Source organism: Nicotiana attenuata, chromosome 6 (assembly GCF_001879085.1).
Source record: "Nicotiana attenuata strain UT chromosome 6, NIATTr2, whole genome shotgun sequence".
In the NCBI taxonomy this organism is placed as follows: domain Eukaryota; kingdom Viridiplantae; phylum Streptophyta; class Magnoliopsida; order Solanales; family Solanaceae; genus Nicotiana; species Nicotiana attenuata.
Window position 1 is genome coordinate 77,821,703 of NC_031994.1, and position 23,896 is coordinate 77,845,598.

The window sequence follows — 23,896 nt, forward strand, 5'->3', positions numbered from 1 at the left end:
GGGTCTCTTCCGCATGGGGAAGCAAGCTGGCAACCCATCTTCTGAGATTGGGGACGGGCTGGGGCGGACGAGCCATGGCTGCAATACAAAAGTTAGAATTGCAACAGTAACAAGTAACAAGGAACTTAACAAACTGCAATACTTACATTTTGAATTCCACCTCTCTAGGAATCCGGCAGGGTTAGAGACCACATGCTCGGTCCTAATGAAGAAATATTTAAGCCAGAATTCGCGACTCGCTTGGTCGTCAGTTTTGACCACCAACCCTTTCGTACCACGGCTTCTTAAATGCACCATGGTCCCTCTCAAGTAACCAGCACTGAACAATTGTAAGAGGTGATGAATCGTGACCTCACATCCGACCAACTCCGCATACTTGGTCAGTAGCCGAAGCACCTTCAGGGTATACGGCGTAAATTTAGCCGGACACACATTATAGAATCGGCAAAGCTCCTCCGCCAAAGGAAAAAGAGGAAGGCCATAACCAATCAAAAAGGGGTATTCATAAAAGGCACAATACCCTGGCCTGTGAACATCTACGTGATCTCTCCCCGCTGGAACCATCTCTATGTGGGCAGGTATGCCGTACTTCATACGGAGATCGTCTAAGTGATTTTGCAGCAACTCGGAAAGTACCGGAGTTGGAGTGGGAGAGTCCTTACTGAAATCGCTTCGAGACGAAGGATGCTTTAGTAGTAGCGCTTCCACCGTAAGAGGACTGATGTCCTCTTCTTCCTCCTTAACTTGTTACCTGAAGTTCAGGACTACCTGTCCTTAACTTTTGACCTTGTTAGTCTAAGTTAAGGATTGTCTGTCCTTAACTTCTGTTAACCTTATTTTATACTGTATTTTCAAGTTTCTTTATATGTTTTATGCATATGGATCATCAATATCTGGTTGGAATCATTGTAGACCAGTGATTACTATTGATGCAACTTTTTTGAAGTCAAAATTTCGTGGTGTTTTAATGATTTCAGTTTCAAAGGATGCAATAACCAAATTTTCCCACTAGCCTTTGGAATAGCAGAATCTGAAAATAACAATTCCTATGAGTGGTACTTTAGTGAGCTTCGCAATGCTATTGGGAGCCGTGAGAATTTAATTTTTTTATCAGACAGGCATCAAGCTATTGCATATGCCATCGCAGAGGTATATCCTGAAAGCCACCATGGGATTTGTATCTATCATTTGGAGCAGAACCTAAAGCGAAGGAAAGTGAAAAGTGAGGTAATAAAACTTTTTCAAACTGCTGCAAGAGTATACATACGCAAAGAATTTGATCTTTACATCTCATATATAGCAAAAGTAGATAAGAAGACTTACGACTACTTGATGGAAGAACCACTGGAAAGGTGGGCACGTACTTGTAGTCCACGACGAAGATATGACATGCTCACAACAAACATAGTTGAGTCAATGAATTTTGTCCTAATAGAAGCAAGGGAGCTGCCTATATTAAGAATGATGGATTTCATTCAAGTGAAGCTACAACGTTGGTTTTATGAAAGAAGAAATGAAGCAGCAGGAACTTTTTATGATGTTTCTTGTTGGGTGGAGGAGGAATTGAAGAAAAAGATAGATTTAGCATTTACTTTGAATGTAAGTATTATGTTCTATGTTTAGGTTATTATTTTAATATAATTTAACATAATGTACTAACTTATAATTTTTCAACATTAAAGGTCTTCCCTGTTGATTCATGGCGTTCTAGAGTTGAAGAAGAAGGAATAACTTTCTTGGTGGACTTAAACAAAAGAATATGTGATTGTTTTCAGTTTCAATTTGATGAATTACCATGCATACATGCAATTGCAGCTATTGAGAAGAGAAACATCAAGAAGTCCAACTTTTGCTCGCATTGGTACTTAAAGGAATCTTGGCTGAAAACATATGAAAGACAAATACATCCTGTAGGACATACTGATTCTTGGATTGTACCAGAGAGTGTTAAGTCACAAATTGTTAAACCTCCAGATTTCAAAGTGCCACTAGGTAGAAGGCAGAAGAAAAGGCATATTCCAACTACCGAGTCATCAAAAATAACATTCAAATGTGGTCGTTGCAAAAGAATTGGTCATAATAGAACAGTTTGTATATATTCTCCGGCAGTCCATCCATTTTCAAAAAAACACAGAGAATAGTAGATATATCCACTTATGTCTATCGACTCTTTTAAGTTTTTGCTATAAAATGGATTCATTTAGATTATTCTTATTTGAGCAGATGTCTGAATTTTCAAAATTTCTTTCTGCTTACATTCTTTTTGTTTCTTTTGAGTTCAAAGTTCAAAAGTTAAGGACAGACAGTCCTTAAGTTTGACTTACAGGTTCAAAAGTTAAGGACAGGCAGTCCTTAAGTTTGACTTACAGGTTCAAAAGTTAAGGACAGGCAGTCCTTAACTTTGAGTTCAAAAGTTAAGGACTGACAGTCCTTAACTTTGAGTTCAAAGTTCAAAAGCTAAGGACGGACAGTCTTTAAGTTTGACTTACAGGTTCAAAAGTTAAGGACATGCAGTCCTTAACTTTGAGTTCAAAGTTCAAAAGTTAAGGACTGTCTGTCCTTAACTTTGACTTACAAGTTCAAAAGTTAAGGACAGACAGTCCTTAACTTTGACTTACAAGTTGAAAAGTTAAGGACACTTGGTCCTTAACTTACAGTTCCAAGTACAAACAATAAGGACACTTGGTCCTGAAGTTTGAGTTCCAAGTTCAAAAGTTAAGGATTCACTTTCAAAAGTTGAGGACACATGGTCCTGAACTTAGACTTTCAAGTTCAAAAGTTAAGGACACTTGGTCCTGAAGTTTGAGTTTCAAGCTCAAAAGTTAAAGACACTTGGTCCTGAAGTTTCAGTTTCAAGTTCAAAAGTTGGACGCATGCTCCTGAACTTTTACTTACAAGTTCAAAAGTTAAGGACACTTGGTCCTTAACTTTGAATTTGACGTTCAATTACACTTGGTCCTGAACTAATACTTACATGCTCAATGGACAAATCAATACTTGACAGAAACAAAGAAATTAATAACATGATGCCTTCATATTACTTCTGAAATTGTAATTTTGCATAGCTGTGACAAAAAATTATGCTATGCAAACAAAATAAAAGTGCCTTTTGAGGAATTTACAAGATATTTCAGAATTCATATGGATTCTTTACAGCAATTTTATACAAAAAATCAACCACAACTAACTTTCTTTACATCTAAACTACAGCTCCTTTGGACAGCAAGTTTCATTTTCACTATCATAGTCGTCGCCAACATTTTCTGGTGGTGTATCATAACCAGAATTTCTTTTCCACTCTCCATGTGCCCAAAGATTTGCTGCAAGTTCTTTTCTAAAGACTTTTATGTCTTCAGGTTGGAATTTCTCCACATCCTTTTCCATCATCAACAATTCCACATACTTGATTAGGAATGCACCACAATCAGTCCTAAGAAAAATGTAAGATATGGAGTCAATTAAACAATAAACCTAAATTACATATAAATTATATAACAAATAACAACACGTACGATCCAGTTTGGTGTGGTGATCTTTGCCACTGAATATCAAATTTGTTGAATGCATTTCCAAAATACTTGTGATGCTTCTCAAACTGTGAGATCTTTAGCAAGTGGGGGATCATGCGTGTACATTTCAATGTGATTCATTCCTGCCTCATATGGCTCACTATATATGGAATCGTACACATCAATCTTTTTCTCATTCAAGTCCAACACCCCCAAAAGAAAATGTGTCACAGCATTATCATCTTCTGAAGGAAGCCGACATGGAAAAAAGATTTTGTCAACCTCTGTCCAAGCAATTCCACATCTACGACTGTCACCCCACACATATGGTGTTAGAAACAATTGATTATCACCACACCAAAACTCATCTGCAGCATCTTCATTGAAATCCTTATACAGAAGCACCATATAGTTATCAAAAAGTATATCAGTAGTTGTGCAACGAAAAGGATGGTCGCGAGGGTGGTAATGTCAATATGCTTCATAAAAAGGCAAAAAATAAAACAAATCCATCAGTCCTAAAATAATCAAAAAAACAATAAATTAAGAATAAAGAAAATAAATGCCTTGCGAATTATCAAACCTTATCATCAAGTACAAAGCTACTATTTGAAACTCAAGGAAGAACATTTTGCTACTGATATTTTGATGATACAATTTGTATGGATTCTTTCTCACACCATTATCATCAGCATATATATCAGTTTTTCCCCTGAAAATTTTGAAAATGTCAAAGTTAGAAGTTAGTCTTGAACTTAGACTTTCAAGTTGAAAAGTTAAGGACAGTTGGTCCTGAAGTATGAGTTTCAAGTTCAAAACTTAAGGACACTTGGTCCTGAAGTTTGAGTTTCAAGTTCAAAAGGTAAGGACACATGGTCCTGAACTTAGACTTACAAGCTCAAAAGTTTAGGACACTTTGTCCTTAACTTAGACTAACAAGTATAAAAGTTAAGGACAAGCAGTCCTTAACTTATAGTTCCAACTTCAAAAGTTGAGGACACTTGGTCCTGAAGTTTGAGTTTCAATTTGAAATGTTAAGGACACTTGGTCCTGAACTTCAAGTTTTAAGTTGAAAAGTTAAGGACACTTGGTCCTGAACTTCAAGTTTCAAGTTCACACATGGTCTTGAACTTAGACTTTCAACTTCAAAAGTTGAGGACACTTGGTCCTGAACTTAGACTTACAAGTTCAAAAGTTAAGGACACATGGTCCTGAACTTTGACTTACAAGTTCAAAAGTTCAGGACACTTGGTCCTGAACTTTGAATTCCAAGTTGAAAAGTTAAGGACACTTGGTCCTTAACTTTGATTTCCAAATTCAAAAGTTAAGGACACTTAACTTTCGGAATTTCAATATCAATATACTTAGTCCTAAATTTAAAATTACAAGTTAAGGACACGAATTTAAGTAATTAACAAATAACGAAATACATTTAGGGACTTACGCTTTTTTTCGACCTTTCCTTTTCTCCTTGCCCAACCACACAATGAAATTCTTCAATAATTTTGAATCATCTTTGGCATAATGAAAAATACATGTACGAGTATATTTTGATTTTATCCAGCCCGTTTTCTTGGGAGTATTTTCATTGTGCGCCATCGATGATCCTGTTTATCTTTCCTGTTCAAAAGGAGATTTCAACTGCCAACTAAGCTTCTTATTCCTTTTACCTCGACCAAGCTCTTCTTCAATATTTCCTTCAACCTCCATAGACAAACCCTCATCAATGCTCATTTGTGTACTTGGAGGAGTAGAAGTAAGAATAGAAAATGATGAACCATCATAACCAATACTATCTCTCTTCCTTTTCCTAGTATATTGGTTAAGATCTTCATCTTTGTTTTGCTCTGCAGACAATACTATATATATATATTAGTTTGCTGCAANCTGCAGACAACACTATATATATATATATATATATATATTAGTTTGCTGCAAGTCGTCAAATGAAGAGACAAAAACTAAGAACATTATTTTTGAAATGTACTGGCATTTTCAATTATGAATATAATATTTAGGACACAATCAATACATGTCTGGTTCACATTGCCTTCTTGTATTTTTTCAACAGACAATTGAGCTGACATATTGATTGCATTTTCTTTATCTTCCAACTGCACATTTTCTTTATCTTGCAACTGCTCTTCATGTTCTTCAATTGCAAGTTCACAAGATTCTGCAAAATATTTATAAGAGCTAACACAATTAGTACTTGTTTCTAATCTTTGATTAAAACAAACATGTATAAAATTAAAAAAAACATTGTCTAACCGTTTGCAACTGTCAAGATCATCGCAGTTAAATCATTATCTTCACTAGCATTTTCTTGGCTTCCAATATCGCCGGTAAGAGAGCGAGGTGTAGAGAGATCACATATTCCATCTATGCATTTGGAAACAATCTCACTTATGCTTGTTCCTTGGGTATTTTCTAAGTCTTGAAATTGTACTCCACTTTTCTCTTGATACTCCACTCCATCTTCTTTCCTTGCAGCTTCAAAAGATTCTGTAACATTTATAATTAATACCCATTCTAATAGTTCACTAAAACTAACATTCAACATATCATGAAAATTTCATCTAACCTTGATTGGCACAATTTTGAACTCCAAATTTCTCTTTATATGAGAGAGGTGTAGGCATATCATATGTTCCTTCTAAACATTTGCATACAATCTCAGTGACACTTGTTCCCAATTGACTTTCTAAATCCTGAGATTGCACTCCACATTTACAAATTTTTTCTGTTACTCCTGTCTCTTTTGGATTTTTCTGGTCTTGACATTCTACTACATCTTGAACTTCCACTCCATCAATAGATTCTACATATATTTGTAATCACAAAAAAGTTTATATGTATTACGCTATTGATATAAATTTCAATGACAAAAAATTCAAAATCTATATCTAACCTTTCCTAATTTCAGTGCCAATATCAGTTTCATCATCTAGATGTGCATCTCTATAATCGCTTTCATACTGAACTTCTGCATGCACATCCATATCATCACATTCATCACCACCAACAGTAGGTTCTGTACCATCACAATGATCATCAACTCCATCTTTAGTAATTGGAACACTAGATTCTCTCTCTATGTTCCTTTCATCAGGTTTCACAAAAATCTTCAACAAAGTATCAATCTTTGATCCTAGACTTTTCTTTAAATCCTGTGAAAGAAACTAAGTTAGAAAGTTAAGGACAGGTAGTCCTAAACTTTAAGTTACAAGTAAAAAAGTTAAGGACATGCAGTCCTTAACTTAGAGTAACAAGTTCAAAAGTTAAGGATACTTGGTCCTAAATTTCAAGTTTCAAGTTCAAAAGTTAAGGACATGCTGTCCTTAACTTTGAATTACAAGTTAAAAAGTTAAGGACAATAGGGCCTGAGCTTCAAGTTTCAAATTGAAAAGTTAAGGACACTTGGTCCTGGACTTCAAGTTTCAAGTTCAAAAGTTCAGGATAGATGGTCCTGAACTTAGACTTACAAGTTCAAAAGTTAAGGATACTTGGTCCTAAACTTCAAGTTTCAAGTTCAAAAGTTAAGGACAGACAGTCCTTAACTTTGAATTCCAAGTTCAAAAGTTAAGGACAATAGTCCTTAACTTCAAGTTTCAAGTTCAAAAGTCCAGGACAGATGGTCCTTTACTTAGACTTACAAGTAAAAAAGTTTAGGACAGGCAGTCCTTAACTTTGAGTTACAAGTTCAAAAGTTAAGGACACAAGGTCCTGAACTTAGACTAACTGAAATTAATGATATTACCTTGATATCATTTTGAACCTTTTTTCTGATACAACTATTTTCTGATTTATTCTAGTAACTTCAGCCTGCAGATCCTTTTTAAACTGCTCTGATAATTTCTGAATCAAAAACCATAAAAACAAAAAAGTCTCTTAAGCAAAAAATAATCAAATAAAAAACTAATGCTATTCAAAGACAGAAAACCTACTTTAACAATTTCCTTAAGCATGGCTTCATCAAATTGTGTGGAAGAAGGCATTGAGCTTTGATATTGAGAAATTGGCTCATGCACACTAACAGGCTTTGTATCTTCTTCAATAGGAATAAATGGTGCCACCTCGATCAACTGATACACCTATTATATAACAAAAAAATATAAGTTTTCAGAACTAAAACACATAAACAAAAAAAAAGCTAGTAATTAGATTAACTTACATTTTCATTATGGAAGTATTTTTTACACAGAGAATCAATTGTGGAGATTTCATTTCCGAATAACATAACATCCGAGGAATACCACATTCTCGGAAGGTCACCAAATGTTTTTCCTGGAAAATAGGCAATACTTCCATAATCCAAACATAAAAAGTAAAAGGAAAGCCAAGTATAGTATAGCTATCCTTGTCTTTATCTTTGTCTTTCTCATTCTCATTGTCATTCTCATTGGGCTTCAAACAACTCTTCAATGATTTTAATAACGTTTCATAACAAAGAGAGCCCCAGTTGAAAGAAGAGCAGAGTTCATCATCATCTACAATTTTCATTATCTGCTCGGACACATTCCTATTCTTCCGCTTTCCATCAAAACAGATTCAACAAAATAAATTATTGCCAACTTCAGAGCATCATCATCGCTGCCTACAAATGATGCAGCTGTACCATTTGGGTGACTAGTAATAAAATTAAACAAATCACCCAACTTAACTCTATCCTTTTCCGGGGAAAGAGACTTTCGAAAGCCTATTCTCTTTTTCATGCAAACTTTTGATGTCCGGTGAAGAATAACACTTCAAACCAGTAATTATATGAAATGCTTCACGTGTAAGCTTAATTTCATGGTCAAAAACCTTGAATGTCATCGAATCAGGGTCATTATTTACAATTTCTGAAAGCAATACACAGTGAATAAGTTTACCACAGAACTTCACACTTTGTAATAGGAAAAAGTTTCCGAAAATACCATCCTTCAACTTCTTCCACTGCCTGTTCGACAAAAAACTTTTGATTGTTTTCTTATACTGTAAATCTCCTTTCCAATAGCTCATTAAATTACGCCAAACATCAAAGTCGAACATACGATCTCCTTCTATTAGCACACTACAAAGAAGGAAAAAGAACATAAAAATTAGGACCAAAAGATTAGGACTTACAGTTACAAGTTGAAAAGCTCGGGGCACCTGGTCCTGAACTTCAAGTTTCAAGTTAAAAAATTAAGGACAGGCAGTCCTTAACTTAAAGTTTCAAGTTCAAAAGTTAAGGACAATAGGTCCTGAACTTCAACTTTCAAGTTCAAAAGTTAAGGACACTTGGTCCTTAACTTCAAGTTTCAAGTTAAAAAGTTAAGGACATGCAATCCTTAACTTATAGTTTCACTAACTTTGAATTCCAAGTTCAAAAGTTAAGGACACTTGGTCCTTAACTTTGAATTCCAAGTTCAAAAGTTAAGGACAGCTGGTCCTTAACTTTGAATTCCAAGTTCAAAAGTTACGGACACTTGGTCCTGAACTTTGAATTACAAGTTCAAAAGTTAAGGACAGCTGGTCCTTAACTTTGATTTCCAAGTTAAAAAGTTAAGGACACTTGGTTCTTAACTTCAAGTTTCAAGTTCAAAAGTAAAGGACACTCAGTCCTTAACTTTGAGTTCCAAGTTCAAAAGTTAATGACACTTGGTCTTTAACTTTTATGAACAAGTTAACTAAAAATTCATAAACACAGTTAGCTTATGAATTCATACGACTATTTTTATGAAATGTCCTTACATAATCAAATATATTGATTGAACCACAAACACATTTCAATACCAAAAATTTCTGAATAACTTACTCACAAAAATCCGCTACTTATTCGACACTAAATCAACTTATAATCATTATTTTTGAAATTTCACACATACTTGACAAAGCATTGATCGAGATTACACATATACAAAAACAAAAATGCATAAAAGCAAAAAAAGAAAAATAGCAGTTCGATCGTTCAATGCAGAGAAGATGACAGAGAAGATGACGAAGGAGAAAGATTAAGTGCAGCTGGTTTGCATGCGAGGACGATACAAATACTGAGGAGCACGCGGAACTTGCCTCTAAATTTTCGCTCTCAATTTTTCCCTCTGAACGAATAAAACAAGGGTTTGGGAATATAAGAATTGAAGAAAGGGTAAAACTGTCTTTTCAAAATAATTTATTAGAGTAGTGACTATTTTTGCTCAGCATTAGAATTAGTGGATAAAAAATAAAAACCACCTTACATAGTGGCTACCACACGCCATTTTTACCCTCAAGCCCCCTGGTCCCGGGCTTAAACGGGTAGGCCCGTTTAGGCCCACTACTCATATGGGCTTGCGGGCCTGGACCTAACTGGCCCACTTGCCACCCTTAGGCATAAGCCTTACTTGGAACAACGTTAGAGCCGGCCCTATTTAATAATATAAAAATGTGATGCATTAAGATTTCGCAAGGCGCGCTAAGAACCTAATTACATGGGAATGTACATAAAAGAAATTCTTTATATTAAAAAATTTCGCATATCTTGAGAAATTGGAAAAAATAAAGAGCCGGAGCTTCTTCTCTTCGCAAGAAAAAGAATGCAAAGAAGAGTCTAGTGGAAACTTGATTTTCAAACTACAAACGGAATATCTTAAAAGTCAAATGTGAAAATGGTACGTTCTCCATTAATCATATTACGTCATACCAAACAGGGCCTTAACATGCTAAATTTTCCAATTCTCCATTAATACCAATTCTCAGATATGAGTTTTCTCAAAGACCTGGCTGAAACCCTAAGCTCGATCTTTTCCGACACTCCATCATCGTCTTCGCCTCAGAACGATCGTAACCTAAACTCCGGCGATCGGACTATGGACGGTGTTGCCACCGGCAACGAACGGGCGGCGTACAAGCTGAAAGGCTACTTTGATTTGGCGAAAGAAGAGATCGACAAAGCCGTTAGGGCTGAAGAATGGGGATTGGCTGATGATGCAATTTCACATTATCAAAATGCTCAGAAAATACTCGCCGAAGGAATTTCTACTCCGGTTCCTTCGTATATTACTTCTAGGTAATCAATTTTTTCTTTTTCAATTGCAATCAAGTTTGAATTTTTTGGTGTATTTATGTATGCTATTGTTTGATTAGATTTATTGGAGGCTTAATGCTACTGCAGCCACTATTTTAATGTGACGCTGAGTTCGAACTTTCTAGAAAAATGTAATTTTTGCTAAAAAAAAAGAAAGAAAAGGAGAAATTGTTCAACCACGCGCATACATGTATGGTTCAAGTTGAGAGCAGAGGATATGATATGTCTTTGTTCTTAAACATGTTTAAATTGAATGAGTACAGCTTATTGCTGTGTTAATTTGCTTATGTGATGGTGTTATGGAAGATAAAATTAATCTAATGCTCAGTGGATGAGTGGAATGCTATAGAAGATTATTATATAATCAAATCCGACTAGTTTGGGATGGAGGTGCTTGATTGGTTGATAATTTGGTTGAGCTAGGACTTCTGAAGAAGGAATGACGTGCAATCTCTTTCACCTGTAGAACTGTTTTTTAGCCGACTAAAATGTAACTTGTGATGTGTAATTGTCATGTTCCTTTTCAGCTATTACGCTTCAGTGAGGCAAAATAGAGAGATACATGCATTGTGCAACTACATTTTCAACCATAGCTATGCTTTAGTATCGAGGGTAACCTGGAGATCCATGACAAGTGTGTTGTTTCTTGTGTGTGTTGGCTTCTTGTCTTTAATTCAAACTAACACTACTCTTTACTACTTCTTAATGTGAGTTTTATGTAGTTAGCTGTAATTTCTGATTCTCCTTTATATATAAGTACTTCTAATTATGTGCAATTCAGCGTTGTTCACATGTACAGAATGCTAATTCATTGAACACCACATCTTGCAATTCTGTCTGTGTTGACTGGATTCTTGTGTTTTAACACTTTTCTGTCTCTTTTATTTCTGTAGTAAGAGTTATTTAATTGATTTCTGATGCAAAGTTATATGTTTGGTGTGAAACGTCGGCAACAGTAGGTACATAGGATGAAAACTGGGCTGGTTTGTTTCAATATACTTGGTAAAATGTAAATAAAATTTTACGATTAAAGAAATACATGGAAATAAATCATCCCTTTCTGGCATATCTGATTTTCTTGGCCATCTGATGGATTATGATGTAATTGGGCTGCCCTCTTGTGGTTTTTAAACAGTGAACAAGAGAAAGTGAAATCATATCGTCAAAAGCTAACAAAATGGAAGTCTCAAGTTTCAGAGAGACTTCAGACTCTAAGTGGACGACCAGGTTCGAAAATCCTATTCCTTCTTGCATTGAGTTTCTAATCTTATCTTAACCAGCAGGGAGAGTAACTAAGTACTATTTCTTGCTTCCCTTTGCCCACTCCCATTTCAGGTGGCACATCTGCGGTCAAGGTATGAACTGCTGTATGAAATTTGTTATGTTGAGTGGACGATTTCAGATGTTCATTTTAAGCCAACAAATACTACATCTTTTCCACCCAATGGAATTGCAAGTCTCCTTCCTATCTCGTCGTGATGATGCATCCTAATAACTCCACAAGTTCGGCTCGATTTAACGCTATTTGAATAGCTAGAGCTTGGACAAGCTTGATTTAGAAGGCTTGCGCTTAGCTCGACACTTTGCTTATGAAGGAATTAACTATTATTGAACAGAGAGACCCATGTATAAGAAAAGAAAAGAAAGTAGTTTATTTTAAATCAGTGTTGTCAAAGGCGAAAAGCTTTAAATAGTGCTCTAAGTCTATTGGGGCTTTAAGCACAAAGTGCATTTAAAGTGTGGGCATTAGTAAAAAAAAAAGGTGCAATGAAGAAAAATAAAAATATATTCGTAATGCAAGAAAAAAATAACAAATTCATTCATAAATGTTTTCCTTAACAATTATTATATCTCTTTGCCGATTATATTTTATTGTTTAGTACCGCTCCATTCAACATAGAAAGCATGGCCTATAAGGCGTACGGCTTAGTGCCTTACCATCACTGAACTGCAGCTTAAGCAAGGCAAAGCCCCCTCCTTCAGCTTTTTTTAGCTTCAGGACGTAAGCGCGCCTTAAATGAGCTTTTGACAACACTGTTTGAACTTTGAAATGGAAAGTTCAAATCAATCATTAAACTCTGAACATTGGTGTCAAATGTTCTTGAAACAAAATTATTTTGTCATCATAGAAAGTTTCACGAGCTGAGGTAGCCATTTATCACCATGCTGGGTCTGGTTCATCATTCATGTTACCCCTACTCCCACAGTGGCATAAATCCAGAATTGGACATGCAGTGAATTTCTGAGATGTTAGCTACAAAGTGGGTATCATGTGATCATAATGGATTTTGGCATGTTCTCCCCAGATTTCAGCACCTCAAACCCAAAGGCTGGCTGTTTCACAATCAAGTTCATCTGCTCGTAAAGGAGAATCTCGATCTGCGCCTAGTTCTGGGAGAGGCAGCTCTGTTATGAGAGTTCCTAATTCCGGAAAAGACAGCTCTGTTGCGAGGGTTCCTATTAATAGCATATCAAGCCACAAACATTCACAGGAATCTGCTAATGGGTATGATCCAAAGTTGGTTGACATGATAAATTCTGTAATTGTGGATAGAAGCCCTTCTGTTAAATGGGAAGATATTGGTGAGAAGCCATCCTTTCCTGTGCCTCCTACCCCTATGTAATGATTTGTAAAATTGTTTATTCTTGAATTGGGTTTTCCTGCAGCTGGACTTGAAAAGGCAAAGCAAGCTCTCTTAGAGATGGTAATTCTACCAACCAAAAGAAAGGACCTCTTCACTGGCTTAAGAAGGCCTGCTAGAGGTATTGCTTCTATATGTGATTACCATTACAAGACCCTAGGAACTTGATTCTGACAAGGTTGATGTTATGGTATGACAGGTCTACTTCTTTTTGGACCACCGGGTACTGGAAAAACCATGCTTGCCAAAGCAGTAGCTTCAGAGTCGGAGGCAACATTTTTCAATGTGTCTGCTTCTTCGCTAACATCAAAGTGGGTGTGTGTCTCTTTTGTTTGTTCCTTTGATTGAGTTTGTTTTGCATCATTTGATATTCTGAGCTTCACGTTCTTATATTGTTATGACAGGTTGGAGAGGGTGAAAAGCTTGTCAAGACACTTTTCATGGTTGCCATTTCCAGGAAGCCATCTGTAATTTTCATGGATGAGGTAAGATGTGAGCAATTATTATATCAATTGATGCCTCAGCTATTATACTTATTCAATGTTTTTCCTGCTAGAGCTTCATATAATGAATATGAAAAATACCTATAAAGAGAGTCTTTATCAATTATTTTTACCTATTAAACAAATAAGGAAATTAGAAACTTATATCCCTCTTTCCCATTTCAAAAAAAACTTATATTCCTCTTCCATCAAAGGCAGACTTTCTTTGGTGGGTGGTGGGTGGGGGACAGATCAAACAGAAAAAAGTAGAGAGTTGTATCAGTGAAAATTGCTTCGGATTGATAAGAGGTGAAAACCGGACTATTTCCAACTCCGTTTTACAAGCAAAAAAGGCAGCTTGGTATTAAGCTCCTGCTATATGCAGGGTCCATAGAAGGGCCAGAGCACATTGGGCCTATTGCAAGAAGTCCTACCTTGCATTTCTGCAAGGGGCTCTTTCTACGGTTTGAAACCTTGACCTCTTGGTCACATGACGGCAACTCTTACCATTGCTCTGACGTGCAAACATATATTAGAATTAGAAAAAAGAACTTAAGAAGAGCAGGTTCGCTTGCCATTCCACGTCATGCTTTTGCTTGATTCCTTAACGAGTTGGACAAATGCACCTTCTTTTTTTTTTAAACCTACTTCAAGGCCTTTGAGATTAGCTAAATAGTTTACGGGCAAGCAACATCATGTTTGATGATGATTTAAAACACTGCCTTTACTCTCTTGGCGCATCTGTCAGTTAGGTGAAAAGTGAAGCTTTCTTGGATTAGTCATGGATGGACCTCTGTATGATCTGCAATATTTGCTATGCAATTTTGGAAAGTCACGCAAACTATTAGCTTTGTATAGATTGTTTGTTTTACTCTAACTGATTGGCAATTTAGTGTGCGTCCTAGATATTTGTGTTATATGACTTTGTTTTAATTCTTCTATATGAAGTCTCTAAAATTTGGTTCTTGTAGATACTTTGGTAAACACTGCATGTATTTTCTTTTCACTTATCTAAAAGAAAAAACAGTTTTTTGATAAAGTCCAAAAGAAAAAATAGTTAGTACTCCTGCTGTTCCGTTTTATGTGACACTCTTTCCTTTTTAGTCTATTCCAGTAAAAAAATGACATCTTTCTATGTTTAGAAACAATTTAACTTTAAACTTACTATGTTAACCTTAATGACCTGATTTTGTAGTCTTAAGACCACAAGTTTCAAAATTCTTCTTTCTTGCTTAAACTCCGTGCCAAGTCAAGCTCTTCACATAGATATGACACGGGGGGATTATATTTATTTAGACTTTGCTGCTAATAAAGCACATGTCTGCCACTTGTGTCTTTCATTGTCAAAGACATCTAAACGAACATTTGTTGCTTATTGGTAGCAAATCTTACCTTCAGGCTATTTTTTGGTTAACAGATAGATAGTATTATGTCAACTAGGACTACCAATGAGAATGAAGCAAGCAGAAGGTTGAAATCAGAGTTTCTAGTTCAGTTTGATGGGGTGACATCAAATTCTGATGACCTGGTAATTGTAATTGGTAAGCTTCATGCTGTTTCTGTACTTGTTCTCTTAGTTATGGTGTCTCTCTCAGTAGCTGATCCTGCTAATTGATGCTCAGGGCTTAGTGTTTTCCGGGTGTAGTATCCTGGATCCTCGGGTAACGAGTTCTTTTTAGGGTTGGGTTTAGTTAAATGAACCAGGTATTTAAAGTGTGTTTATGGCCTTGCACGTGTCCATTTAATTCATGGGTCGGATTTCTTTACGGCTAAGGGGTAAATCTAACTAATACTACATCGGTAGGGTTTAATTTGACCAAATAGTATAACAGAGGGTAATTTTCAAACAATATCCAATAGTGGAGGGGTTAATATGACCCTTTTCTGGAAATAAAATGACAATACACTACATAGAAAGATTAAAAAAAAAAAGAATGTCGTGATCTAATATGCTTAAGCTCATAATTTACATAGCCAAACTGGCAGAAAAGTTAAAGAATCTAATAACCTTAGAATGTTCGAGACACCATGCATTTGCCTAACACTACAAAGATGTGAAGTTTTAGTGTTCAACATGTACCAAGGAAAGGCTGTATCTCCACTAGATAGGGGTAAGGTCTGCGTACGCACTACCCTCCCCAGACCCCACTATGTGGGATTATACTGGGTTTGTTGTTGTTGTTGTTGTTGTTGTTGTTGTTGTTTGTAGTCTGGATCTTTTGTCTGCCAATGTCAAACTGACCCTGATGTGGTGACTCTAGATGGGCCCTCTGAAATTTCAGTGACTCACTGATCAATAATGATGGGCCATCTGAAATTTCAGTGACTCTCTGATCAATAATCATTCTGGAGTTGTTCTGAGATCTTTGAGAATATGTTATCAGTCTACAGAAGTTGCTTTTATGGTCGTTGTATTCTCTATCTATTGTGTCTGAGCAGTCTGCCTATGCTAATGCAGGTGCAACGAATAAGCCACAGGAGTTGGATGACGCTGTTCTAAGGAGATTGGTAAGTGCTGGCACTTGATCAGAGTGCAGTTTGTCTTTGAGAACATAGTTGCAATTTCATAAAGATGTGTTATATTTTTTATTTTTTGGTCTGATAGGTTGAGTAGATATTTGGACAAATTAATGGACATGCAGATAAAGGGTATACAACTATACATCTGTTAGGAAACCAGAATTTCTCCTAACCGTAATCAGTGAACAACACTTCAACTATTCTTTATTGCTACCAACAAACAGAATAAGTTCTACAGAGAAACAAACAACAATTAGAACATTAAACACCTAACAACCAAGGTATTTTGAGGAACCTTATCTCCAAATCTGCCGGAGAAAATACTACCGAATAAATTGCCCGTCTTCCCTTCTTCCTAATATAATATAACACAAAATAACTGCCTGAACTGCTAGTTAACTACTACCAATAAAAATACATAATAATAAATAAATAAAACAATTACATTTAAGCCTTATTTTCACCCTTCTTTCTGCAGTTATAGACCCTAGGTTATACCTGTGAGATACGCTTGTATGTCCGGGAAAAACCTGAATGACCACCTGTAGGTGAGGAGTGAAATTCTTTAAGGAGCATAGGAATGTGTAATGAAGAACGGGGAATCAACAATCGGCTTTTGAAAAAGAGGCAGCCATCTTTTGGAGCATAATTCGGTTGTGAAGCTGGATCTCGAAGCAAATCTTGTGTCACTTGACGAAGTTGATCATCTTGTTGAATTTCTGTGACAAGATCATCTAAGGTACTGTTGTGTAAAACAGAAAAGGCCATGAAATGAAACTGGCGGGACAAAGCATCAGCTGCCTTATTCTCACAACCTGGCCGATATTGAATCTCAAAATCAAATCCCATCAACTTGCTGACCCATTTTTGTTGCTCTTCAGCCATGACATGCTGGCCCATGAGAAATTGGAGACTTCTTTGGTCCGTCCGGATAAATGAAATGTTGACCTATTAGGTAATGACGCCACTTTTGTACAGCTAAAACAATAGCCATTAACTCTCTCTCATATACTGATTTAGATTGTGCTCGAATATAGAGTCCTTGGCTGAGAAAAGCAATGGGCCGTCCTTCTTGCATTAAGGCAGCTCCAATCCCAAATCCTGAAGCATCAGTCTCAAGCACAAACACCTTGTTAAAATCCGGTAGTGCCAAAACCGGCAAAGAGACCATAGCCTGCTTAAGAGAATCAAAAGCTATCTTCGTTATTCCAACTAAAAGCATCTTTCTTGAGCAATTGTGTGAGTGGCCTGGCTATCTTCCCATAGCCACGAACAAACTTCCTGTAGTAACCAGTACCAAAAATCCTCTCAAACCTTTAACATCTTTGGGAATTGGCCGATTAACCATACTTGTTATTTTGGAAGGATCTGCTGAAACTCCATCTGCTGAAATATATGCCCCAAATACTCCAGTTGTTGCTGTCCAAAATGACATTTTTTCCTATTGACGACCAAGTTATGAAGTTTTAAAATTTGCAGCACCTCCCGCAAATGATCCAAATTAGTAGCAAAATTTGCACTATAAACTAATATGTCATAAAAAAAGACCAATACAAACTTACGTAAGTAAGGATGAAATATATCATTCATCAAGGCTTGAAAAGTAGATGGAGCGTTGGTCAGTCCAAAAGGCATGACCAAAAACTCATAGCGGCCTTCATGTGTACGAAAAGCTGTCTTCGCTACATCCTCCTTCCAAACCCGGATTTGATGATACCCGGATCTTACATCCAATTTCGAGAATATAGAGGCACCCCCAAGCTCATCTAATAACTCATCAATTGCTGGAATTGGAAATTTATCTGGAATAGTTATCTTATTAATGGCCCGATAATCCACGCAGAATCGCCAACTACCATCCTTTTTGCGAACTAGCAATACTGGACTAGAGAAAGGACTTGTACTTGGTTGGATGATACCAGCTACTAGCATTTCCCTTACAATTCACTCAATCTCATTTTTCTGGTAATGGGGGTAACGATATGGACGAATATTGGGTGGATTGGATCCTGTTTTAAGTTGGATAGCATGATCATGGCTCCTACTAGGTGGAAGCCCTTTTCTCAATTTATCTTGATATTCTGCATCAGATAGCCTTTTGTATGCTCCTCCACGCCTTGCAGAAGTTTCTGGTGTTGCCGGTACGATTTCTCCTCGGTTTTGCTCGTGAAATTGTCGTGGTACTGTTGTAACAGCGGTACGTGCAGAGTTAAAGGGTGCTGTGGCTACACGCACATGAGGACTTGTAGTGCTTCCTGGAAATGGGTTGGACCCGTAGGAAATGCCATACGCATATGTCTTGGCAAGTGTGCTTGGCTGAAAGCCCCGTTCTTCTCTCCAATACCCTGGCTTTGGTCCATTATTTGGGTTAGTGTTCCCAATTTGCTAAGACGCAATTCTGCTTTGATCTCCTCTCGCAAACCATTGATAATATTCCCATCAAAACCTCATCGTCGACATCTTTCAAGGGTGCTGAGAGTAGTTCAAAATCTTCTCTGTATTGGGCCACGCTTCCAGTTTGTTGCAACTCTATCAAAACTTCGTATAAGTTCCCCAACTGTGATGGAGTAAATCGTTGGAGTATGGCTACTCGAAACACATCCCATGTGACAACTGGAGTTCTTGTCTCCCATCACTGGAACCAATTTAAGGCTCTTCCTTGAAGACAAACAGCAGCAACCTCCAATTTATCCTTGTCATCAATGCCATTGAAATGAAAATAACGCTCTGCTCTATTAAGCCACCCATATGGATTATCACCGGAGAATAAGGGTAATTCTAGCCTTCTAGGACGTGTTTCATCACGAAATTGTGGTTGAACCCCCTCACGTTGTCCATCGCCTCCTGATTGTCGCTATTTTCTGCCATCATTTCTGCCTCTTTAGTTGGATCTGCCTGATTTGTCAGATTTCCCTTCATATGTCAAAGAATTTCAGCATCATGTTCATCCTTTTTCTGCATCCACTCCCGTAACTGTCCTAGGTAATCCCGTACTGCCCCAATCTCCTCTTGTACTTCATTCATTGTTTTCTCTAACTCTTCAATTCGTCCTTCCATTCTGGTTGAAACCATGAAGGCTCTGATACCAAAAATGTTAGGAAATCAGAATTTCTCCTAACTGTAATCAGTGAATTTGAACAACACTTCAACTATTCTTTATTGCTACCAACAAACAGAATAAGTTCTACAGAGAAACAAATAACAATTAGAACATTAAACACCTAACAACCAAGTATTTTGAGGAACCTTAACCTCCAAATCTGCCAGAGAAAATACTACTGAATAAACTGCCTGTCTTCCCTTCTTCCTAATATAATATAACACAAAACAACTGCTAGTGAACTGCTAGGTAACTACTACCAATACTGATACATAATAATAAATAAATAAAACAATTACATTTACCTTATTTTCACCCTTCTTTCTGCGGTTATAGACCCTAGTAACAGCAGGTCTAACAACATCACAGCAATATGTTTGAATTTTTCCTTGACAAAATCTACATAAGTCTAGTATAAAAAGTTACATAAGCCAATCTTCTTTATTCACAAGTCATTAGAAAAAACCCAATTAACACCAGCAATTAACATTTTCAGTTCGTAATTTGATATCCTTGCGGCATCTTACATGGAAATTCAAGTGCGGACTGGGGGAATACGAGTGCCACATTACTAAAATACTCTTTGACTCTAGAAGACACGTGACATTATCTGAATCTGACCAGAAGCTTATAATAAGAAAGTAGAGAAAACTAAATTGTCAAGTTGCAAATTGCTGCTGAAGTTGTCCCTTATTTTTATTTGAAGGGTGATTTTTGTTCCTTGTCTGTGATCATAGATAGCTCATTATCAAACAATTACTATAAATAGCTTAAGGCTGTTTTCTTCCTAATATGCTTGTTACTCTATGGAACAGGTCAAAAGAATATATATTCCTTTACCTGATGCTAATGTTAGAAGACAACTTCTGAAACACAGACTAAAGGGAAAAGCATTTTCCTTGCCTGGTGAGATTGCATTTGACAACTGGAACGATGTTATTTGTCGATGTTGGCTTGCTACTGTCTGTTTGTAGACCATAACTTACAGTTTCCATTTAAAATGAGGAATGAAAGAGAACAACTTAAATAGGCTGCAACCCCCCCCCCCCCCCCCCCCCCCCAAAACCCTATCTAAACGCATGCATGATGTGCAAATTCTTTACGAAATATCAAAAGTTTAGAAACATACAATGCATTACAGTCACCTTACTTCATCCAAAAAAAAAACATACAATGCATTACAGTCTGCAGAAGTATGATCATTACACTTCAAATGGGTTTTTCTATTCCACTTCTTAGAAAAAAAAGGAACTTAAGCAAACATCTTAAAAGCATTTAAACAAAAGAAACAAGGAAATCTCCGAAGATCTTGGAAAATTTGTCTGATTCAAACTTGGGATGCTAGGAAAGTAATGATGATTTGCATCCTTTTATAGAAGCTCAGTGAAAGTCTATTATGATTGAACATGTCTAGTTTAGTTATTCGCAGGAAAGCAAGATAATTGTAATCTAGAGTTCTTTAAAGTAATGGTGTTTGTGTCCCATATTTATCACTGGTTTAAGTTGTCCGTGCTTTTACAAAAATCTTGCGCAATCACTGCTGGCTTAAGGCCAACCACGCCTCCCCTGGCCCACCCAACTTTTTTGGTTTTTCTCTGCACGGGAGTGGGAGAGGTCTCTCTTCGGTTCACATCCATTTTAGTGGGAAGTCCAAGGCCAATTCTCAATGTTCCTCTTTATCTGAAGCATATAAAGCATCTCTGCAATTGTTGCTTGAAAAATAAACATGCTTCATTTTTTGTTCTTCGAGTTTGTAATACAAGTTTGTCCTCTGAGTGTTTGATTTTATATTATGATATCAATAAAGGTCCAATGTGCATTCTGGACTTATCTTTCTTATGTAGCTTCAGTTGATAAACGTTTATCTTTCTTATGTAGCTTCAGTTGATAAAGGTTTTTAAGCTTACTGATAATCCTACTCATATAATTGTATACTCGAACTATTTGTTCTTATACAATCTTTTGAGGATGACTGAGGATCAAATAAAATCATTTGAAGGACTTCTTATTGTATTAGGAGAGACTATTTTTTTTTTTTTGGTGAAATATAAAGCCTAGTTCGTTCTTAGTTTAATTGCACATTGCAATGTTAGCTAACTCAGTTTTGTTTATTGGATGATAGGTGGAGATCTAGAACGACTAGTGAGAGACACAGAAGGTAAAAATGCTAAAAGTTCTTTCCATTAGCAATTTTTTTAACTGAACATCTGTTTCTTAAGAATCTTTATCAATATCTCTTGTTTCTCATGGGAAACTCATCTGAAACCTACTTTTTCACAGGGTACTCTGGAAGTGATCTTCAAGCCTTGTGCGAGGAGGCTGCAATGATGCCAATCAGAGAGCTTGGTGCTAACATTCTCAGAGTCGATGCAGATCAGGTGGTAATTTTTCTCCAGAGTTTACAGTGCTACCTCTTGAATTTGTTTGCCTGTAGTAGTTAATGTTTCTACATGCACTACAAGAATATTGCTGAAATAGCTGAAATATTACTCCAAAGATACCTTGTGTTTTTCTATGAAGTTGAAATCGGAAGAGTACTCTTCCCATTCTCTTTCAAGTACTCCATCCCTGTCTCCATTTTGGGCTATCTCAAAATGTTTGACAGTTTTTTACTGAAGTTTGTAAAGCTTATAAGATTGTCAAGAATTAAATTCGTTTGAAATTTAGCTCTCCGCTCAATCAACCTTGTCAGATATACTACGGCGGGAGTATTCATACTCCTAATTGTTTCCTCGGAACCCGAAAGGTTGATGTCATTTGTTTTAGATGTTAGTTTGAGTTAGTTATACACCTTTGGATGCACTATCTGAAACCGGATTGCAGGGCGTACTTAAAAGCTTAGTGACTTGGAGTAGTTAGGACAGTTTGGAAATAGCAGTTTCACATATCTAGGTTTCTTTTGTAATTACATGATTTGTCTGGTTCTATTTCCGAGGATTGAAATTATATAGAGCTCTTTGATTGGAAGCAAGTCTATTTTCGTACCATGTAGACGGTGAATAAATCGTAGATATTCTACTTCACCTATCACCGTAAAAATTGTGGATATTTTATTGACTCATCCAAAGTTGGTGTTCTGATTTTGCAGGTAAGGGGTTTAAGATATGGAGATTTCCAAAAGGCCATGACAGTGATTAGGCCTAGTCTGCAAAAGAGCAAGTGGGAGGAACTTGAACGGTGGAACCAAGAGTTTGGTGCAAACTAAACACCTGAATATTTGCGCAACCTGAAGTAAGCTAAACAAAAGTTTATGACAAGCCAACAGATGATATTTGTTTTTTGGCAGTTCAGTTTCTGACTGCATCTGTACATACTTAAGAACTTAAATAGAATATTATTCAAAATTTGGATATTTTCCAGGGAAGCATGTATAGATGATAAGGACGTGTGATACACGTTTTCTGGTTTCCCTTTTTGTCTAGATGTTGTATAGGAAGTGACTGTTGAATACACTGTAATAGTGGATGACGTTCTTAGACCATCTCCAATGCTACTCTATTTCTTGCACCAAATCCAAATTTGGTGCAAGAAATGGTGTTTTTTTGCTCCAATGCAACACTATTTCTTGCACTATTATAGAGCATGAATAGTGTTGCACCAAATTTGGTGCAACACTATTCATCACTCTATATTTGGTTTATTAATATTTTATTCAATCTTTTTATTTTTGTAATTTTAATTTATCATATATTGGGTATATAATTAATTTTTATATTAAGATCTTTATAATTTTAATTTTATATCCTATTTTTTCATATATTAATTTTTGTATATATTATATGTATATAAAATTATAAGTTAATTTTATTATTGTTATAATTGTATAAAAAGAAATATAACCATTATTTAAATGCAAATATAAGATATCTAATGTTGCTAAAATTGAAAAGTGAAAATTAAAATTTAAAAAAGAAAATTAACAATACATAAAATAAAAATATATTATAATTAAAGTACATAAAAGGAGGATACATTACAATTGAAATTACATTAAAAACATAAAACATAAGTTTAGTAATTCCCTATGTCATTTTCAGGTGCACCAAAATTACCAAAATATTGAGAGAACGGGGTAGAAGATTGTTGTGCTTGTGGTTGTTGAAATTGTTGACTTCTTTTATCGATTATTCGTTTTTGTTCTTGTCGCAAAAATTCATGAAGATTTGGATCGTCAATGGAATTCAAGTTCGTCAATATTTTAAATTGAATGGATTTTGGTATATTTTAAAAGTTACAAATTAGAAATTTTTTTGTTAGCAGAGAATCTTAAATTGAATGGATTTTGGTATATTTGCTCTGTTTGGAAGCGAAATCAATGACAATAGCAATGAACCTCTCGGTTTAAGCAAGATAAAGCTGAATTATATGAATTTATCTTTTAAGTGACATGTACTAACAAAACTTAAATAAATTATGCTCTCATAGATTTAGTTGTTCAAACAAAATAAGGTCATATCTAAGAGCTATTTAAATTGAATTAAATAAAGGCAAATCCGATTCTTGTAATATACTTTAGATTTTGTCTAATTCTTGTTAGATTGTATTGCATTAATTAACGTTTATGTTAGCGACGTTCCTAATTAAGTATATATATCTTTGCCTTGAACTCA

The 23,896-nt window shown here is 36.0% G+C and overlaps 2 protein-coding genes across 3 annotated transcripts; both read left to right on the forward strand.

The window, feature by feature from the left end:
* LOC109228007 lies at positions 581 to 2,141 on the forward strand. The gene is made up of 3 exons (XM_019393195.1): positions 581 to 585; positions 978 to 1,599; positions 1,683 to 2,141. Exons 1-3 carry the CDS (start codon positions 581 to 583, stop codon positions 2,139 to 2,141), a joined length of 1,086 nt encoding a protein of 361 aa, XP_019248740.1.
* LOC109227280 (spastin) lies at positions 9,997 to 22,856 on the forward strand. 2 transcript variants are annotated; one of them, XM_019392384.1, is made up of 14 exons: positions 9,997 to 10,126; positions 10,215 to 10,524; positions 11,678 to 11,769; positions 11,878 to 11,897; positions 12,849 to 13,125; positions 13,210 to 13,305; positions 13,384 to 13,499; positions 13,589 to 13,669; positions 15,084 to 15,207; positions 16,125 to 16,174; positions 20,102 to 20,192; positions 21,409 to 21,444; positions 21,567 to 21,664; positions 22,375 to 22,856. In XM_019392384.1, exons 2-14 carry the CDS (start codon positions 10,217 to 10,219, stop codon positions 22,489 to 22,491), a joined length of 1,506 nt encoding a protein of 501 aa, XP_019247929.1. In that variant the 5' UTR covers positions 9,997 to 10,126; positions 10,215 to 10,216; the 3' UTR covers positions 22,492 to 22,856. The 2 variants fall into 2 exon arrangements, with proteins under 2 accessions (XP_019247929.1, XP_019247928.1); XM_019392383.1 differs by having other exon boundaries at positions 9,997 to 10,524.

What these genes read in the sequence shown, in the direction of transcription:
- LOC109227280 (XM_019392383.1), top strand. Translation starts at nt 10,217, where the DNA reads ATGAGTTTTCTCAAAGACCTGGCTGAAACCCTAAGCTCGATCTTTTCC. An exon ending in TGTTAAATGGGAAGATATTG is followed by an intron (nt 13,126 to 13,209) that starts GTGAGAAGCCAT and finishes GTTTTCCTGCAG; the next exon opens with CTGGACTTGAAAAGGCAAAG. An exon ending in CTTCGCTAACATCAAAGTGG is followed by an intron (nt 13,500 to 13,588) that starts GTGTGTGTCTCT and finishes TTGTTATGACAG; the next exon opens with GTTGGAGAGGGTGAAAAGCT.
- LOC109228007 (XM_019393195.1), top strand. An exon ending in ATTTAGCATTTACTTTGAAT is followed by an intron (nt 1,600 to 1,682) that starts GTAAGTATTATG and finishes TCAACATTAAAG; the next exon opens with GTCTTCCCTGTTGATTCATG.